Source organism: Labeo rohita, chromosome 10 (assembly GCF_022985175.1).
Source record: "Labeo rohita strain BAU-BD-2019 chromosome 10, IGBB_LRoh.1.0, whole genome shotgun sequence".
In the NCBI taxonomy this organism is placed as follows: Eukaryota; Metazoa; Chordata; class Actinopteri; order Cypriniformes; family Cyprinidae; genus Labeo; species Labeo rohita.
In genome coordinates this window covers 6,459,417-6,471,913 of record NC_066878.1, presented here as the reverse complement: position 1 = coordinate 6,471,913, position 12,497 = coordinate 6,459,417, and the positions used below count along the sequence as shown (strand labels likewise).

At 36.6% G+C, this 12,497-nt stretch overlaps 1 protein-coding gene across 1 annotated transcript; it reads left to right on the top strand.

Annotated features, from left to right (window-relative positions):
* The first annotated feature begins 715 nt into the window (after positions 1–715).
* On the top strand, positions 716–5,255 carry tmem218 (transmembrane protein 218). Its single transcript, XM_051120686.1, has 4 exons — positions 716–851; positions 1,141–1,274; positions 1,358–1,460; positions 4,790–5,255. The coding sequence occupies exons 2-4, from the start codon at positions 1,165–1,167 to the stop codon at positions 4,922–4,924; spliced, it is 348 nt and encodes a 115-aa protein (XP_050976643.1). The 5' UTR covers positions 716–851; positions 1,141–1,164; the 3' UTR covers positions 4,925–5,255.
* The last annotated feature ends 7,242 nt before the right edge of the window (positions 5,256–12,497 follow it).

Here is a 12,497-nt window from a genome sequence, read left to right as displayed (position 1 = left end):
CATAAAAACTTACTCCATAAGCTGCAAGCAAAGTCACGACTGAGAAAGACTAATCTAGATCAAATATGAGTAGCTATTCACTTTTTTTTTTGATTGGACCCCCCTACAAATATAAACTGAGCTGTACATTTTCCTGTATACAGACTCAATGTTATATTAGTAAAACAACCGGTTATATATATATATATATATATATATATATATATATATATATATATATATATATATATATATATATATATATATGAAGGCTATCTGCAAAAACAGATAGCCTAATTAAAAAAATAAAAATTATGTTTTTTTATTATGCTATCATGTATCACGTTGTATTTTTAGTCATTTTTTACCTAATCAAAAAAACCCAACTGCAGTTTAATTGAGATTTAACTGGCATGCACAATGAAAAAAACGTTAACCAATTGTTTAAAACGTTATATGATAGTTGTCATATATCTATCTATCTATCTATCTATCTATATATATATATTTTTTTTTTCACAATTGCTGACCAGAATTTAGAGAGAGGAATGAAGTAATAGACCAGTTTGAAACCTAAAATATTATACAATAAACTATCATTTCATTATCAGTGAGCTTGCAAAGACAACGTACTGCAATTTTTATACGTACTACGCAAACTCAGTATTCACAAAAACTACAACTCCCAGCATACTTTTTTGCTAGATGTTGCAATCTGATTGGTCTATTCGTGACACAGGAAGTGTGGAGGTAAACAGAAGCGACGGTGTTTCCATGGAAATATGTTATGCCTTCTGCAGCGTGTATCTTGTCGCAAATCAGTATTTTATTAAAACTACGCAGTTGCTTCAAGTATTCGGTTGTTTTATGAGGTAAATATAACTCACAAACGGTTTAGAGTAGCCGTTAACGGTTCACAAGGGATTAGTTTGCTGGCTTAAGCATTCATTTTTGATGAATTGCACGCTTCCCATCATTTACTTCCTAATTATGCTAGTTGAACTGAGTTTAAAAAGCAGCGTAATTACAGTAAATGTCTAGTAATAACAGCCAAATGATGGTCTGCGTCAGCTTGATATACTTACTCAGTGGATTTAGCGTGTACATCCATCATATTACGCTGCCTAAACCCAAGAAATAACTGTTCCTTCTCTCGTCCAGGTACAGGCAGTGTGAGAGGTGAGGATGGCCGATGTAGTGTTGGGCGTTGGGGCAGGTGTGTTTATCATCGCTTTAATCTGGATAGTCACTTTGGCGCTCGCCATTGTTCTGTCACGGGCAACCGGCCCAACAAAGTAAGAGTACACTTAAAGGTTTTCGACTCATACTCTAGTAAGGGATTGTATCATGAATAATCACGATGCCATCGCTTCAACAGGTTAGGAATCATCCCTATATTTCTTTTGGCGCTCACCGTCACACTTGTTTTAGTGTTCTTCCCTCGCGCTTCTGAAGTTCCCTCCCCTGAGAGAGCAGTTCAGGTGAGTGCAATATTATTTACATAATGTACTTTATTAAAATATAAAGCATTGTCTTATCTTTGCCAGATAGATAGATAGAGTAACAGTTTAAACAATTATAGTTTGTTTGTGAACTTATGTTCAGATATTCTTTTTAGTAGTTAACTTTTGTCTATTTTGAATTTTTCGGATTATCAGTCATCAAAGCTCGGTAAATATTGGTCACAGACGCGGATATTTACTTTAAATTTCACCAAGCTAATTATTCATTAAAAACTCTCACAGATAATGTTTTCTTGCCATTTTAAGTCTAATTTTGATGTAAAAAGTGGTTATATCTAAGTGAGTTGTTTGCTTACTTTTAAAATTAGTCTTCCAGTAGAGGGTTTGGCGATACTGGCAATACTCGGACGTAAACAACAGCATGGACTGCACGGTTAATGTACTACTGCAGTGGTTCTCAAACTTTTTATACCAGGTACCACCTCAGAAAATATTTGGCTCTCCAAGTACCACCATAATGACCAACATTAAAATACAGTAGCGTAGTAAGCCTAACTATTCAGCTACAGCTCTGCACAGTTTAAAAGCAAGGCAGTTTTGTTCCTAATAAGAATATTTATTGTTGTCAACCACTTTAACATTGTAAACACACACAGTTTGAATATTAACACTGCACAGTGCTTACAAACAGGTAAATAAAAACCTTAATGATTAAATTAAAATGTGTTGTACCTAAAAGTTAAATAAAAACTGTACTGTACATGTAAATGTAAAAATAATATATAATAAAAATAAAAACTTTACTTAAACATTGATTAAATTAAATTGTATTGTTTTAACATTAATTTATATTTAATTGAGTGTTTCCTCTATGTACCACTAGAGGGAGCCTAAGTACCACACTTTGAGAACCACTGTACTACTGAATATATTGTTTTGCTAATTTATGCTGTCTAAACCACGGAAAAAACGTGTAGAAGCTGCTAAATCATATAGAGAAGAACTTAGTAAGCAGGAAAGGGCACAATATTTTGACAAACTAAACTTAATAGGTGGTAAAAATACGTACTAGCAGTATTAATTAAAATATTAGCCTAAAATTTCACCTACCTGACTGGAAATGATCAGAACAAACACAAATGTTGTACAGATTCTTGCCCTGGAAATCCTGTTTCAGTTTGGCAAACCATAAATGCTTTTGTTCCTCAGATAGTTTTTTGCACTCTTCTCCTTTATTTGTCATAACTTTTGACAGTCTATAGCACTCCAAATGTTTTTCCCGGTCCGACCAATTAGTACAGCCCAAAACATGACAATAACTCACCATTTTCAGCAGCATTAATCAGCAAAATATGTAAGTTTTGTTCGGTTCAGTGCCATTGTTTATGTTCAGTGCCGCCAATATGGCTGATTGATGATGCGTTGTGAAAACACTCTCGAACTTTGCGAACGCGAGATGCGCACAAACACGAGGTGGGATTTATCGCATAAACTAATCACAGCTGAACATAACCGGTCATATTTTGGTGGAGGCATTGCCTCCTCTCACGTGACTTCCCCCCATTCATTCTCAATTACCCCCCACCAAACCCACCGCACACTTTGGTGAGTCTGTTAAAACTCAATAGGCTCAGGGGAGGCGAGAGAGATACGGACTCCTTCTGTAACTTTACATGCTGGTGTTGCTGTCGGACAATGTTTCTTAAGAAAAACCAGTGATTTATACACTTTTTAATGTTATATTTTGTAAGTTGTTTTATTTTTGGACTTTTTTTTCTCTCATCCAATATTTTGAGAAGGCGCTGCCCTCCCTTGCCTCCTCAGAGGAAACGCCCTTGATATATAAATTTAATGTACAAGTGATTTGATAATTGGTTCACATTGAATTCAGATATTCATACTTGAATAGAGAGTTAGGTGCACTGTACAGCTCTGTGTGTGTTATATTTGACAAAGACATGTGCTGGTTTATCTCTCCTCAACAGCAGACGAGCACAAACACAACAGCTTTTTCCCAAACTCTGCCTTTGCCAAAACCAGCGCTCTGAGCTGCCAACTCACCCTCTTGTCTGCACAAACAAAACCCCGACCATTTACCTTTCATTTTTCAATAACACAACAAAAACATGTTGACTGAATCAATTGTTGCCTTGTCTTCGACCTAAAATTATTAGATTACCCACTGTACTCGGTTTGATGCATACACTTGAGATCTCACAAGTTGCATATTGTAGTTCTTGTAATATCTTGCAGCAGATGTTCTCAGATTTACAACTCAAATTTTTGTTATCAACAAGAGGTGTTAGGAAGACGTGCAATTTTTGATGTCAAAAACACCTTTTAGAAGTTCACACCATGTGAATTAAAGTTAGCTTTAATCAATTTAGGAATTAATATTACAACAGAAAGATAAATCGCAGGGACAAAACTCCAGTCTCTCATTACTATAAGCATGCATGTAGTACAGTACTTTATGCAATAGACTCTCATTTGTGCATAGCACCAAATCCATGTTACACCCGTTGCTGATTTGCTTGCAGCGGGTATGACCAGATAACATTTTTTTTTCTTGATAGGTGACAGCGTATTGTATGAGAAATGGGTAACCCCTCGCTGTTGTACAAAGGAATAATATCACAGTGCCAATTAGGCCGGCCCCAAACAGGAGCTCACTGCCGCACATTCGATGCCACATTAATAAAACATGGCCTCTGCTCTGTGCTTCGCTAGCCGGCTAATTGGCAAATTAGAAAGTGAGATGCGTTAAACGAGAGAACACTGCATTCGCCTGAGACAGAGCCCCCTCCCACATACACATGCACAGACACACACAAAGACATCGCTCTGTCTGTAGTTTAATGTAGGTTGTGGCCTCTCCCATGATTTAGGCCTCATACTCTAGTTCAGGTCTGTAGGGATATAGGGTGTTGTTAGTATTCAACACTATCACCCTGTTCGGCTCTAATTCATGGAGGAAAAACAGACAGCAGAGAAAGAAATAATGGGACGAAAGAAATTTGATTTTAGTATGCTAAAATAAATATCCTGCTACATAAATGTATTCTATATGTTTTTGTTTTTTAGTTTTATGTATGTATGTGTATACACACACACACACACACACACACTTTATTAGTGCCTGGTCTAGTGAGGTGTCTCAGGTTCCAGTTAAATTTCTTAAAAGAACCCTGCTGACCTCTAGTGGAGAAAAGTGTAACATACTGAATGGATTTCTTGTTAATTAAAAATATTAATGGAAACATCAAAGCCCTCTTGGCTTTAATTACTTTCCAGTAACTGTATAATATGTTAAATAATTCACGCCGTAAGCCTGTGATGTTTTTCAGATAGTGGATATGTTCTTCATCGGCCGCTACGTGCTTCTGTCCTTGGTGAGCGTGGTGCTCTTGGCAGCCCTGTTCATGTTGCTGCCCTTACATTTCCTGGAGCCCGTGTATGCCAAGCCCCTGAGAACACACTAGACCACGAGGCTTCATGTGCCAAACTCCTACAGATATCCCAAAGCGGGGCAGCCAACCTGGCAGCGCCGTCGATCAACGAGCCCCGCTTGAGATGAGAGGACAGCAGAAGGTTCCAGGGCTTTTGTCTTGCTGGCCAAATCAGAGACGTCCACATCTCTCTGAGAGCACGGCACAGAGGGGGCTGCGTGCAAGCATGTGCAGTGCCAACGTTTCAGAGGGGTGTGGTTGAGTAAAGTTTTGTACATTTTGCATGTCAAATATATAATTGGACAATTAAGAGAATTTTTGTCTGTTTTGCATTTTTGTCATTTTAAATGTAGTGTATTTTTACTGTTGAAAATAATAAATACATTTTTGGTTTATGGCAAAATTTTAGTTTGTTCTTTTCTTTAATTAGTGGTGTTTGCTAAGGAATGGGTTTAGTCAATGGGTAAGAAAAAATAAACCAGATCAGTCTGATTCATGAACGATTCCTTCAGATTTTTAAAGGTTCACCCAAAAATTAAAAGTCATTACTCACCTTCACGTCGTTCCAATTCTGTAAGACCTTCAGAGCCAGTGTTCTGACGTAGACCCCAGATGCGCTGCGCCTTGTGAAGATGCGTCGAAGACTGAGACAGAAGAAATTGTTGAATAAAGATGTTATTTTTGTTTTCTTTGTGCACAAAAAGTATTTTTGTAGCTTCATAAAAGTAAGGTTAAACCACTGATGGCACATGGACTATTTTAATGATGTCTTTACTAATTTTCTAGGCTTTAAACGTGGTATTTGCATTGCTGTCTGTTCAGGGTCAGAAAGCTCTTGGATATCATAAAAAACATTAATTTGTGTTCTGAAGATGAACCAAGGACTTACTGCACAGGTCTGGAATGACAAGGGCGAGTAATTAATGACAGAAATTTCATTTTTGGGTGAACTATCCCTTTAATTTAATGACTCAAACTCAGTCACTAGTTCAGTCTCATTCATGGGTGACAACTTGATCAAATCATTCAATGAAATGATCTGAAGCAAAACAAAAGATTAATTCTCCAATCCAACATCATAAGCAACACTCTTACTATTGCTTATATTTGTAGATAGGATTTTTTTAAAACCTTAACTATTAAACTTTAAGTTTAATAGTTAAGGTTTTTTCAACCTTAAAGGGATAGTTCACCCAAAAATGAAAATTTTGTTCCAAACCGATAAGACCTTAGTTCATCTTCGGAACACAAATTAAGATATTTTTGATGAAGTTCATGAGCTATCTGACCCTCCACAGATAACAAGGGTCCTTGTAAGTACGTCGTGAAAATAGTCCATATGACATCAGTGGTTCAACCATAATTTTATGAAACTATGAGAATACATTTTGTGCACATAGAAAACAAAAATAACAATGATTTTTTTCTCTCCCAGGACAATCTGCCACCATTATCGAGAGTACCACAGTGCATTGAGAAATAGAAATCATTGAATAAAGTCGTTATTTTTCTTTTCTTTGTGCACAAAGCATTCTCTTAGCTTCATAAAATTACAGTTGAACCACTGATGTCAGATCGACTATTTTAACAACTCCCATACTATGTTTCTGTGCCTTGAACACAGTAGGACTCTTGTTGCCTATGGAGGGTCAGAAAGCTCTCGTATTTCATCAAAAATATCTTAATTTGTGAACAAAGTCTTACAGGTTTGGATGTCATGAGGGTGAGTAATTAATGACAGACTTTTCATTTTTGGGTGAACTATCACTTTAACTTATAAACTTTGACCCGCAACTCACCCATCATCTAAAATTGTGTGGCTCATTGAGGAGAGGTGCTGTTTTACTTTTCAAAGTGATTAGATGTACATTTTCATCTGGTGGATGATAAAATGGAAAATCCCATTTAATACTGCCAAATGTCAAGAGCACATTATTGTAATGTACATTCTTAAAAATAAATGTTCTTTATTGGCATTTATGGTTCATGAAGAACCTAACATTCATTGAACTTTTCTATTACACAAAGGCTCTTTAGCTTATTAAAATTTTCTTCACACTACAAAGAAAAAGGTTTATTTAAGAAATGTTCACTAGGCGGGTTTCCATTACAGATTTGCACAAAACTTTGGCGATATTTTATAATGTCGATTTAAAAAAAGTCTAGCAAAATGACGCCATTACCATTAACCAAAGTTATGCGACTAAAACGTAATTTTTTCCGCTCGCGATAAGTCATGGCAACAGATTTTGGTGGATTTTTGAGAGATTTTGGCTATATTTCATTGAAGGAGATGTATGCATGTACCTTTAAAAATCAGCACGGAGAACCACATCAGAAACGTTTGCAGCGCGGCTGTTATAAACACAAGCATTGACTAGAGTGGCAGCGATCAGCTCTGGTGGCCGTGTTAGAGCCATAATGCGCTTTTTTACATATGTCATGTGATCTGTAAATGTGAGGAAAAAAACATTTTCATTGCTGTTGTGCGAAATATTCCTTTTTTGAATTACCTGAAAAAACATATCAGGCGAGCATAAAAAATGTTTTGTGATATATTGGAATTTTTGTGAAATAATGTGTTTCCATTAAGCGTATTTTCAATTTCCGCAATTTGAAGGGTAAGAAAAATGCAGCTATTGAAAGGTTCTTTAGGGAACTGAAAATTGTTCTTCTTTGGCATCATAGCAAAGCCGCTTTTTTGAAAATTTCTAAGAATGTAATATGTGCAAACTCTCTAATATAGAGTGCTCTTATATGATTTGCCTCTTCTCTTTCATAGATATTACATGTGCGCACTCAAACTGTCTTGTGCACTTGTCCGTGCTTTTGCGATAGAGTTCAATTATTTTTGCTCCTGGATTAAACACAGCTTCTTCTTCAACAATCAAAGATGAATCTTTATTTAATTACAATTTAATATATTTTTTTAATAATATTAATTCAATTTTTCATATAAATGACCAAGAATGGGGTAATGATTTAGAAATATAATTGACCTTGTCTAACTGCATCACAACACCATCAATTTTACACTGCAGAAGGCACTTCAGTCATAATCACTGCATATTTTTGGTGCCTTTGCTGCATGAAATCACTTTCTAATACCCCAGTCCATTAATTGGTTATCCACAAACTCAAATTTCGCTCATTCACAGCTACAACCAGACAAATTTCATTTTCTTGGTCCCATATTGACATGCTAATTTTGGCCTTATGGAAGCATTCTTTAAGACACTGTCTCACTCTCCGCACAATACCACAAAGACGCAGGGAGCAAAGTTGGGCGGTCCAACAAAGCTTCAAGCTGCGCAAGTTGATTATTTTGTTCTTAACAAGGCGAATACTCTGTGTGGGCCCTTTGTTGCCTCAGACGTTTACTTTCATTTTCATAAATCTTTCTTGGAGGCAAACTTCACAGGGGAAGATGGAGGTCGTTATTGCTTATTATTTTCACAAGCGTGTTGTACGTGGTTGCTGTGATCCTTACAGCATGAAGACAATAACTAACAAGCTCCAAATTGGATATAAAAATGTTAGCTGCAGATTCACCTGCTAAAAACTCATCAAAACGTGTGTGACAAATCCAACATGACAATAATAGTCCAAAGTAGAATCTACACGTTTGTCCATTACAAAGCAGCCAAGTGAGTTTGTGGTCATGCAGAAAAACTTGGAATATCCTGGGACTCATCCCAAATACTCAAATATCCGGAGGTTCTTACACAGAGAGCTTGTGGGAATGTGAGCAAGAAGCGAGGCGAGGCCATGTCTCAGTTGCGCTAGCTCTCACCCCTCAGGTCTTCGTGCGATCCTTATTTAAAACTGGGGAGTCCGACGGGACGTGCAGTGAAATTCCAACCAGTGCGATGAAAGAGAATCTAATGAATCAAATCCAATCCTATTAGTTCCGGCCCACATCGCAACACTGAGGCCTTTCTGCTTGCTGATCGGTGAAGATCTACCAGAGCTTGAGAAACGGGGTACCGGACGGATGGACTGGTACATGAAATGGGTTGTGTAATCAAACCAAAGGATCACAGACAAATTGAACGACGTCTATGTGTGCGATATAATAAAACACAAAAGACAGTGACCTTGAGAAAAGGATTTTTCAGAAAAGGAATGATTATAAAAGCCACCGTTTTAGGAACTCTTCCAAAACCAATATGTTTATGGAAGGTTTCCAAAAGAAAATCACAATAATCAATGTTTTAGTTATCATATGAGGTAAGGACAATAGAAACAAGGAAGCTCAGAGTCATCGGCGGAGAGGAAGTTGGTGCTGCAGGTGGCTAAGAAATGCAGTTACATTTGCAATTCTGCTTTGTAATCGTTGACTGCAAAGACACTTGACTTATTTTCATTTCCTTTCCATTTTTCCTCTCCTTCTCACTGTCATTTTCCCTTATTCCTTCTCGTTGTCCGTGCTGGTAGTGACTCTCTCTCCAGGGAGTGGGAAAAACGGCAGAACAAAGCGTCGGAGGGAGCAAGGCTCATTGGGAGTCTGAGCTGGAGGCTTTGTAGGGCAGCCAGCTGGACATACAAAGAGAGTAAGAACGAGAGAGAGAGAGAAAGAAAGCAAAAGGGGGATGCAGAGCCGGAGAGGTGTAAGCGCGACCCAGGATATGGGTGTGGGTGCTGCCGAGGCTCGCGGGAGAGGGGGAGGGATGAGGAGGGGAACGGGGTGAACGCTAGATCCTGCTTTGTGATCCACTCAAGCAGAACTTTTGCCCTCACACCCCTGGCCTTCTATTCTCCAGCTCTGAGCTCTGCATGCCCACCCTTCAACCCTCACACCCCCATCTCCATCCCTGAGAATTTTTAATCTAATCGGTGTTGGATAAGTGTTAGTCGTATCAATTGTTCCATCTGTAAAGTATTCTGAAAAATAATGGTGCAAGCATCAAAAGAATTCCTGCTGGTCGCTGTCGGATGCAAAATGTCCCAGGTCGGTTATAGATGTGGGGTCAAGTGAGGTCAAATGTGGGTGCTAAACTGGAAGTCAAACAAAATTAAATAACTTTTGGAGATTTTACAGTGAACTAAAATATTAGTTTAATTGCAGTGGGGGTGAAAAATAAAGACATTTTCCAGTTGAAAGATAAAGAAATTTGAATATTATTATTAATATTAGTATATTGGTAATGTTTTATATTTTAAAATTATTTAATGTTAGTTTAAATTTTATCGACTCCAAGTGCAAATATTTGTTGGAATATTGGCAGCAAACAAGTTTTTGATTTGAAACACTGAAATCTGATGGACTTTTTCACACCAGGGGAAAAATTCACCCAATAACATTTCAATAACTACTTTAAATTTTATTGACACCAAGAGCAAATATTTGTTGGGAATATTGGCAGAAAACAAGTTTTTGATTTGAAACATTGCATTCCGATGGACCTATTTGATGGAAAAATTCGCACAACAACAATTTTATTATTTTTATTTGAATTTTATCTATATTTTATTTAAAGAGGGAAATATTTGTTGTAAATAACAGCAGCTAACATTTTCCTGACTTTTTTTTTATTTTAGTTAATTCAATTTTTTAAATTTTTTTTTGGAAACACTGCATTCATTCAACAACAGAACAAGGTAATGCATTTTTGTTTTCTTTTCCTCTAATGAAGTATTTCATTTAAGTATTATCATTCCCTACATATCCACTATCTTTATGATGGCATAAGAGTTTTTTCTACCTACTTTTTTTCCCTTTCTGTCTCTCTCTTGCCCTTGCTTTAGGAAGATTAGTGTGGTCTCCATCCTCCTGAGCTGAAGATTAAGGCACAGTTTAAGGGTCAGCATGAGCTGGAATAGCCCTTTGCAGGTCCACCCTGACACCCCATGGAGGGCTGAAGCGTGGCCATTTTTGGGTCCTCACCAGGGTCGCTCCACATGACCTGCTACCTGGCAGGGGGTACAGTGAAAAGAGAGAATTGAACGAATAAGTGACTAGTGTTTGAAACTCAAGGTCATGGCTTGCAATATGGGTGGTCAGTGAAATCTAAAATAGTACTTATAAAATAGTAATTTTTTAGGAACTTGTCCCACATATAATACATTGCTCGCTTCTCAGAAGCAGCTGAATTGACTTTTATGTGAAGTCAAAGAGGGAAAAAATGGGGCTGGGTAAAAAATATTGATTTCTCGATTTTAATCGATTGACATTTTTACGAAACAAAATTGATTCTTAAATCCCAAGAACTGATTATTCTAGCCTGTTTTCTGAATGGAATATTGTAGCATGCCTCCCATTCAATAAATCGCAATAAGCTTTGTGATTTTTTTATTTTTAATATAAACAAAGTCTCAGATTTAAAATCTGTCCATTTTATTACAATATTCAAAGAATAAATACTGTTCTGGTGCTGTTTAAAGGAGAAGTACACTTCCAGAACAAAAATTTACAGATAATGTACTCACCCCCTTGTCATCCAAGATGTTCATTTCTTTCTTTCTTCATTCGTAAATAAATTATGTTTTTTTTTTCAGGATTTCTCTCCATATAGTGGACTACTATGGTGCCCCCCGAGTTTGAACTTCCAAAATGCGGTTTAAATGCAATGTTTCAAAGGGCTCTAAATGATCCCAGCCAAGGAATAAGGGCCTTATCTAGCAAAATGATTGGTTGTTTTCTAAAAAAATTGACAATTTATATACTTTTTAACCTCAAATGCTTGTCTTGTCTAGCTCTGCATAACTTGTGTATTCCCGGTTCAAGACAGTTAGGGTAGGTCGAAAAACTCCCATCTCATTTTCTCCTTTAACTTCAAAATCATTCTATATCGCCGCAGAAGTACCGACCCAGTGTTTACAAAGTGAACATGCAAAGAAGATCAAACGCCCTTTACAAAAAAAGGCAAAGGTTATGGAGTAGAAATACAATTGTCATTTAAATTTAAGGTTAACTTTTAGTTCAGTTTAGTATTTCAATTTTAGCCCTCAACATTACAGTAATGCAGTATCAAACGAATCGTGTATATTTCACAGCATTAGTTTTCACAGAGAAAATCTGTCATGTACTGTACCTTTTATATACAAAATAATCTATTTTGAATCTAATCGAATCTAAAGCGGAATTGAATCACAAGCTTGTAAAGCCGAATCGAATCGAATCGAATCGTCAAATTTGTGTTAAAACCCAGCCCTAGTAAATATGTTTTATGCTTACTTTTAGGCATTTTTTTTTCTTATGTAGAACACAAAAAGGTGAGTTTTTATGAATATTCTGGCCAATCTTTACAATATAATAAAAGTGAATGGGGCTGTCAATCCCCAAAATGACAAAAAAAGCATCATAAAAGTAGCATAAAACTATCATTAACTAAAACCTAAAAAACAAACAAAAAAAAAACTAAAAATTGGCACATTTATGAGATTAGTAATGTCTTATTAGTAAATTAATCATTCCAATATTTACAAATAGATATCATCCAGATGAAATGAATTGACTGACCAGTTTTGATTCACAAAACTGGTCTGAATGATTCATTCACAAATTAAACTGATGCAATGATCTGGTTAAACCAACTTGCTGGGAGAGTCAATGACGACTTAGATTTTGGACTGTTCCACACATATCTATTGTATGTCATCAGAA

Coding starts and splice junctions, on each gene's coding strand:
- tmem218 (XM_051120686.1), top strand. CDS start 1,165: ATGGCCGATGTAGTGTTGGGCGTTGGGGCAGGTGTGTTTATCATCGCT. Junction 1,275..1,357: donor CGGGCAACCGGCCCAACAAA/GTAAGAGTACAC, acceptor TCGCTTCAACAG/GTTAGGAATCATCCCTATAT. Junction 1,461..4,789: donor CCCCTGAGAGAGCAGTTCAG/GTGAGTGCAATA, acceptor GATGTTTTTCAG/ATAGTGGATATGTTCTTCAT.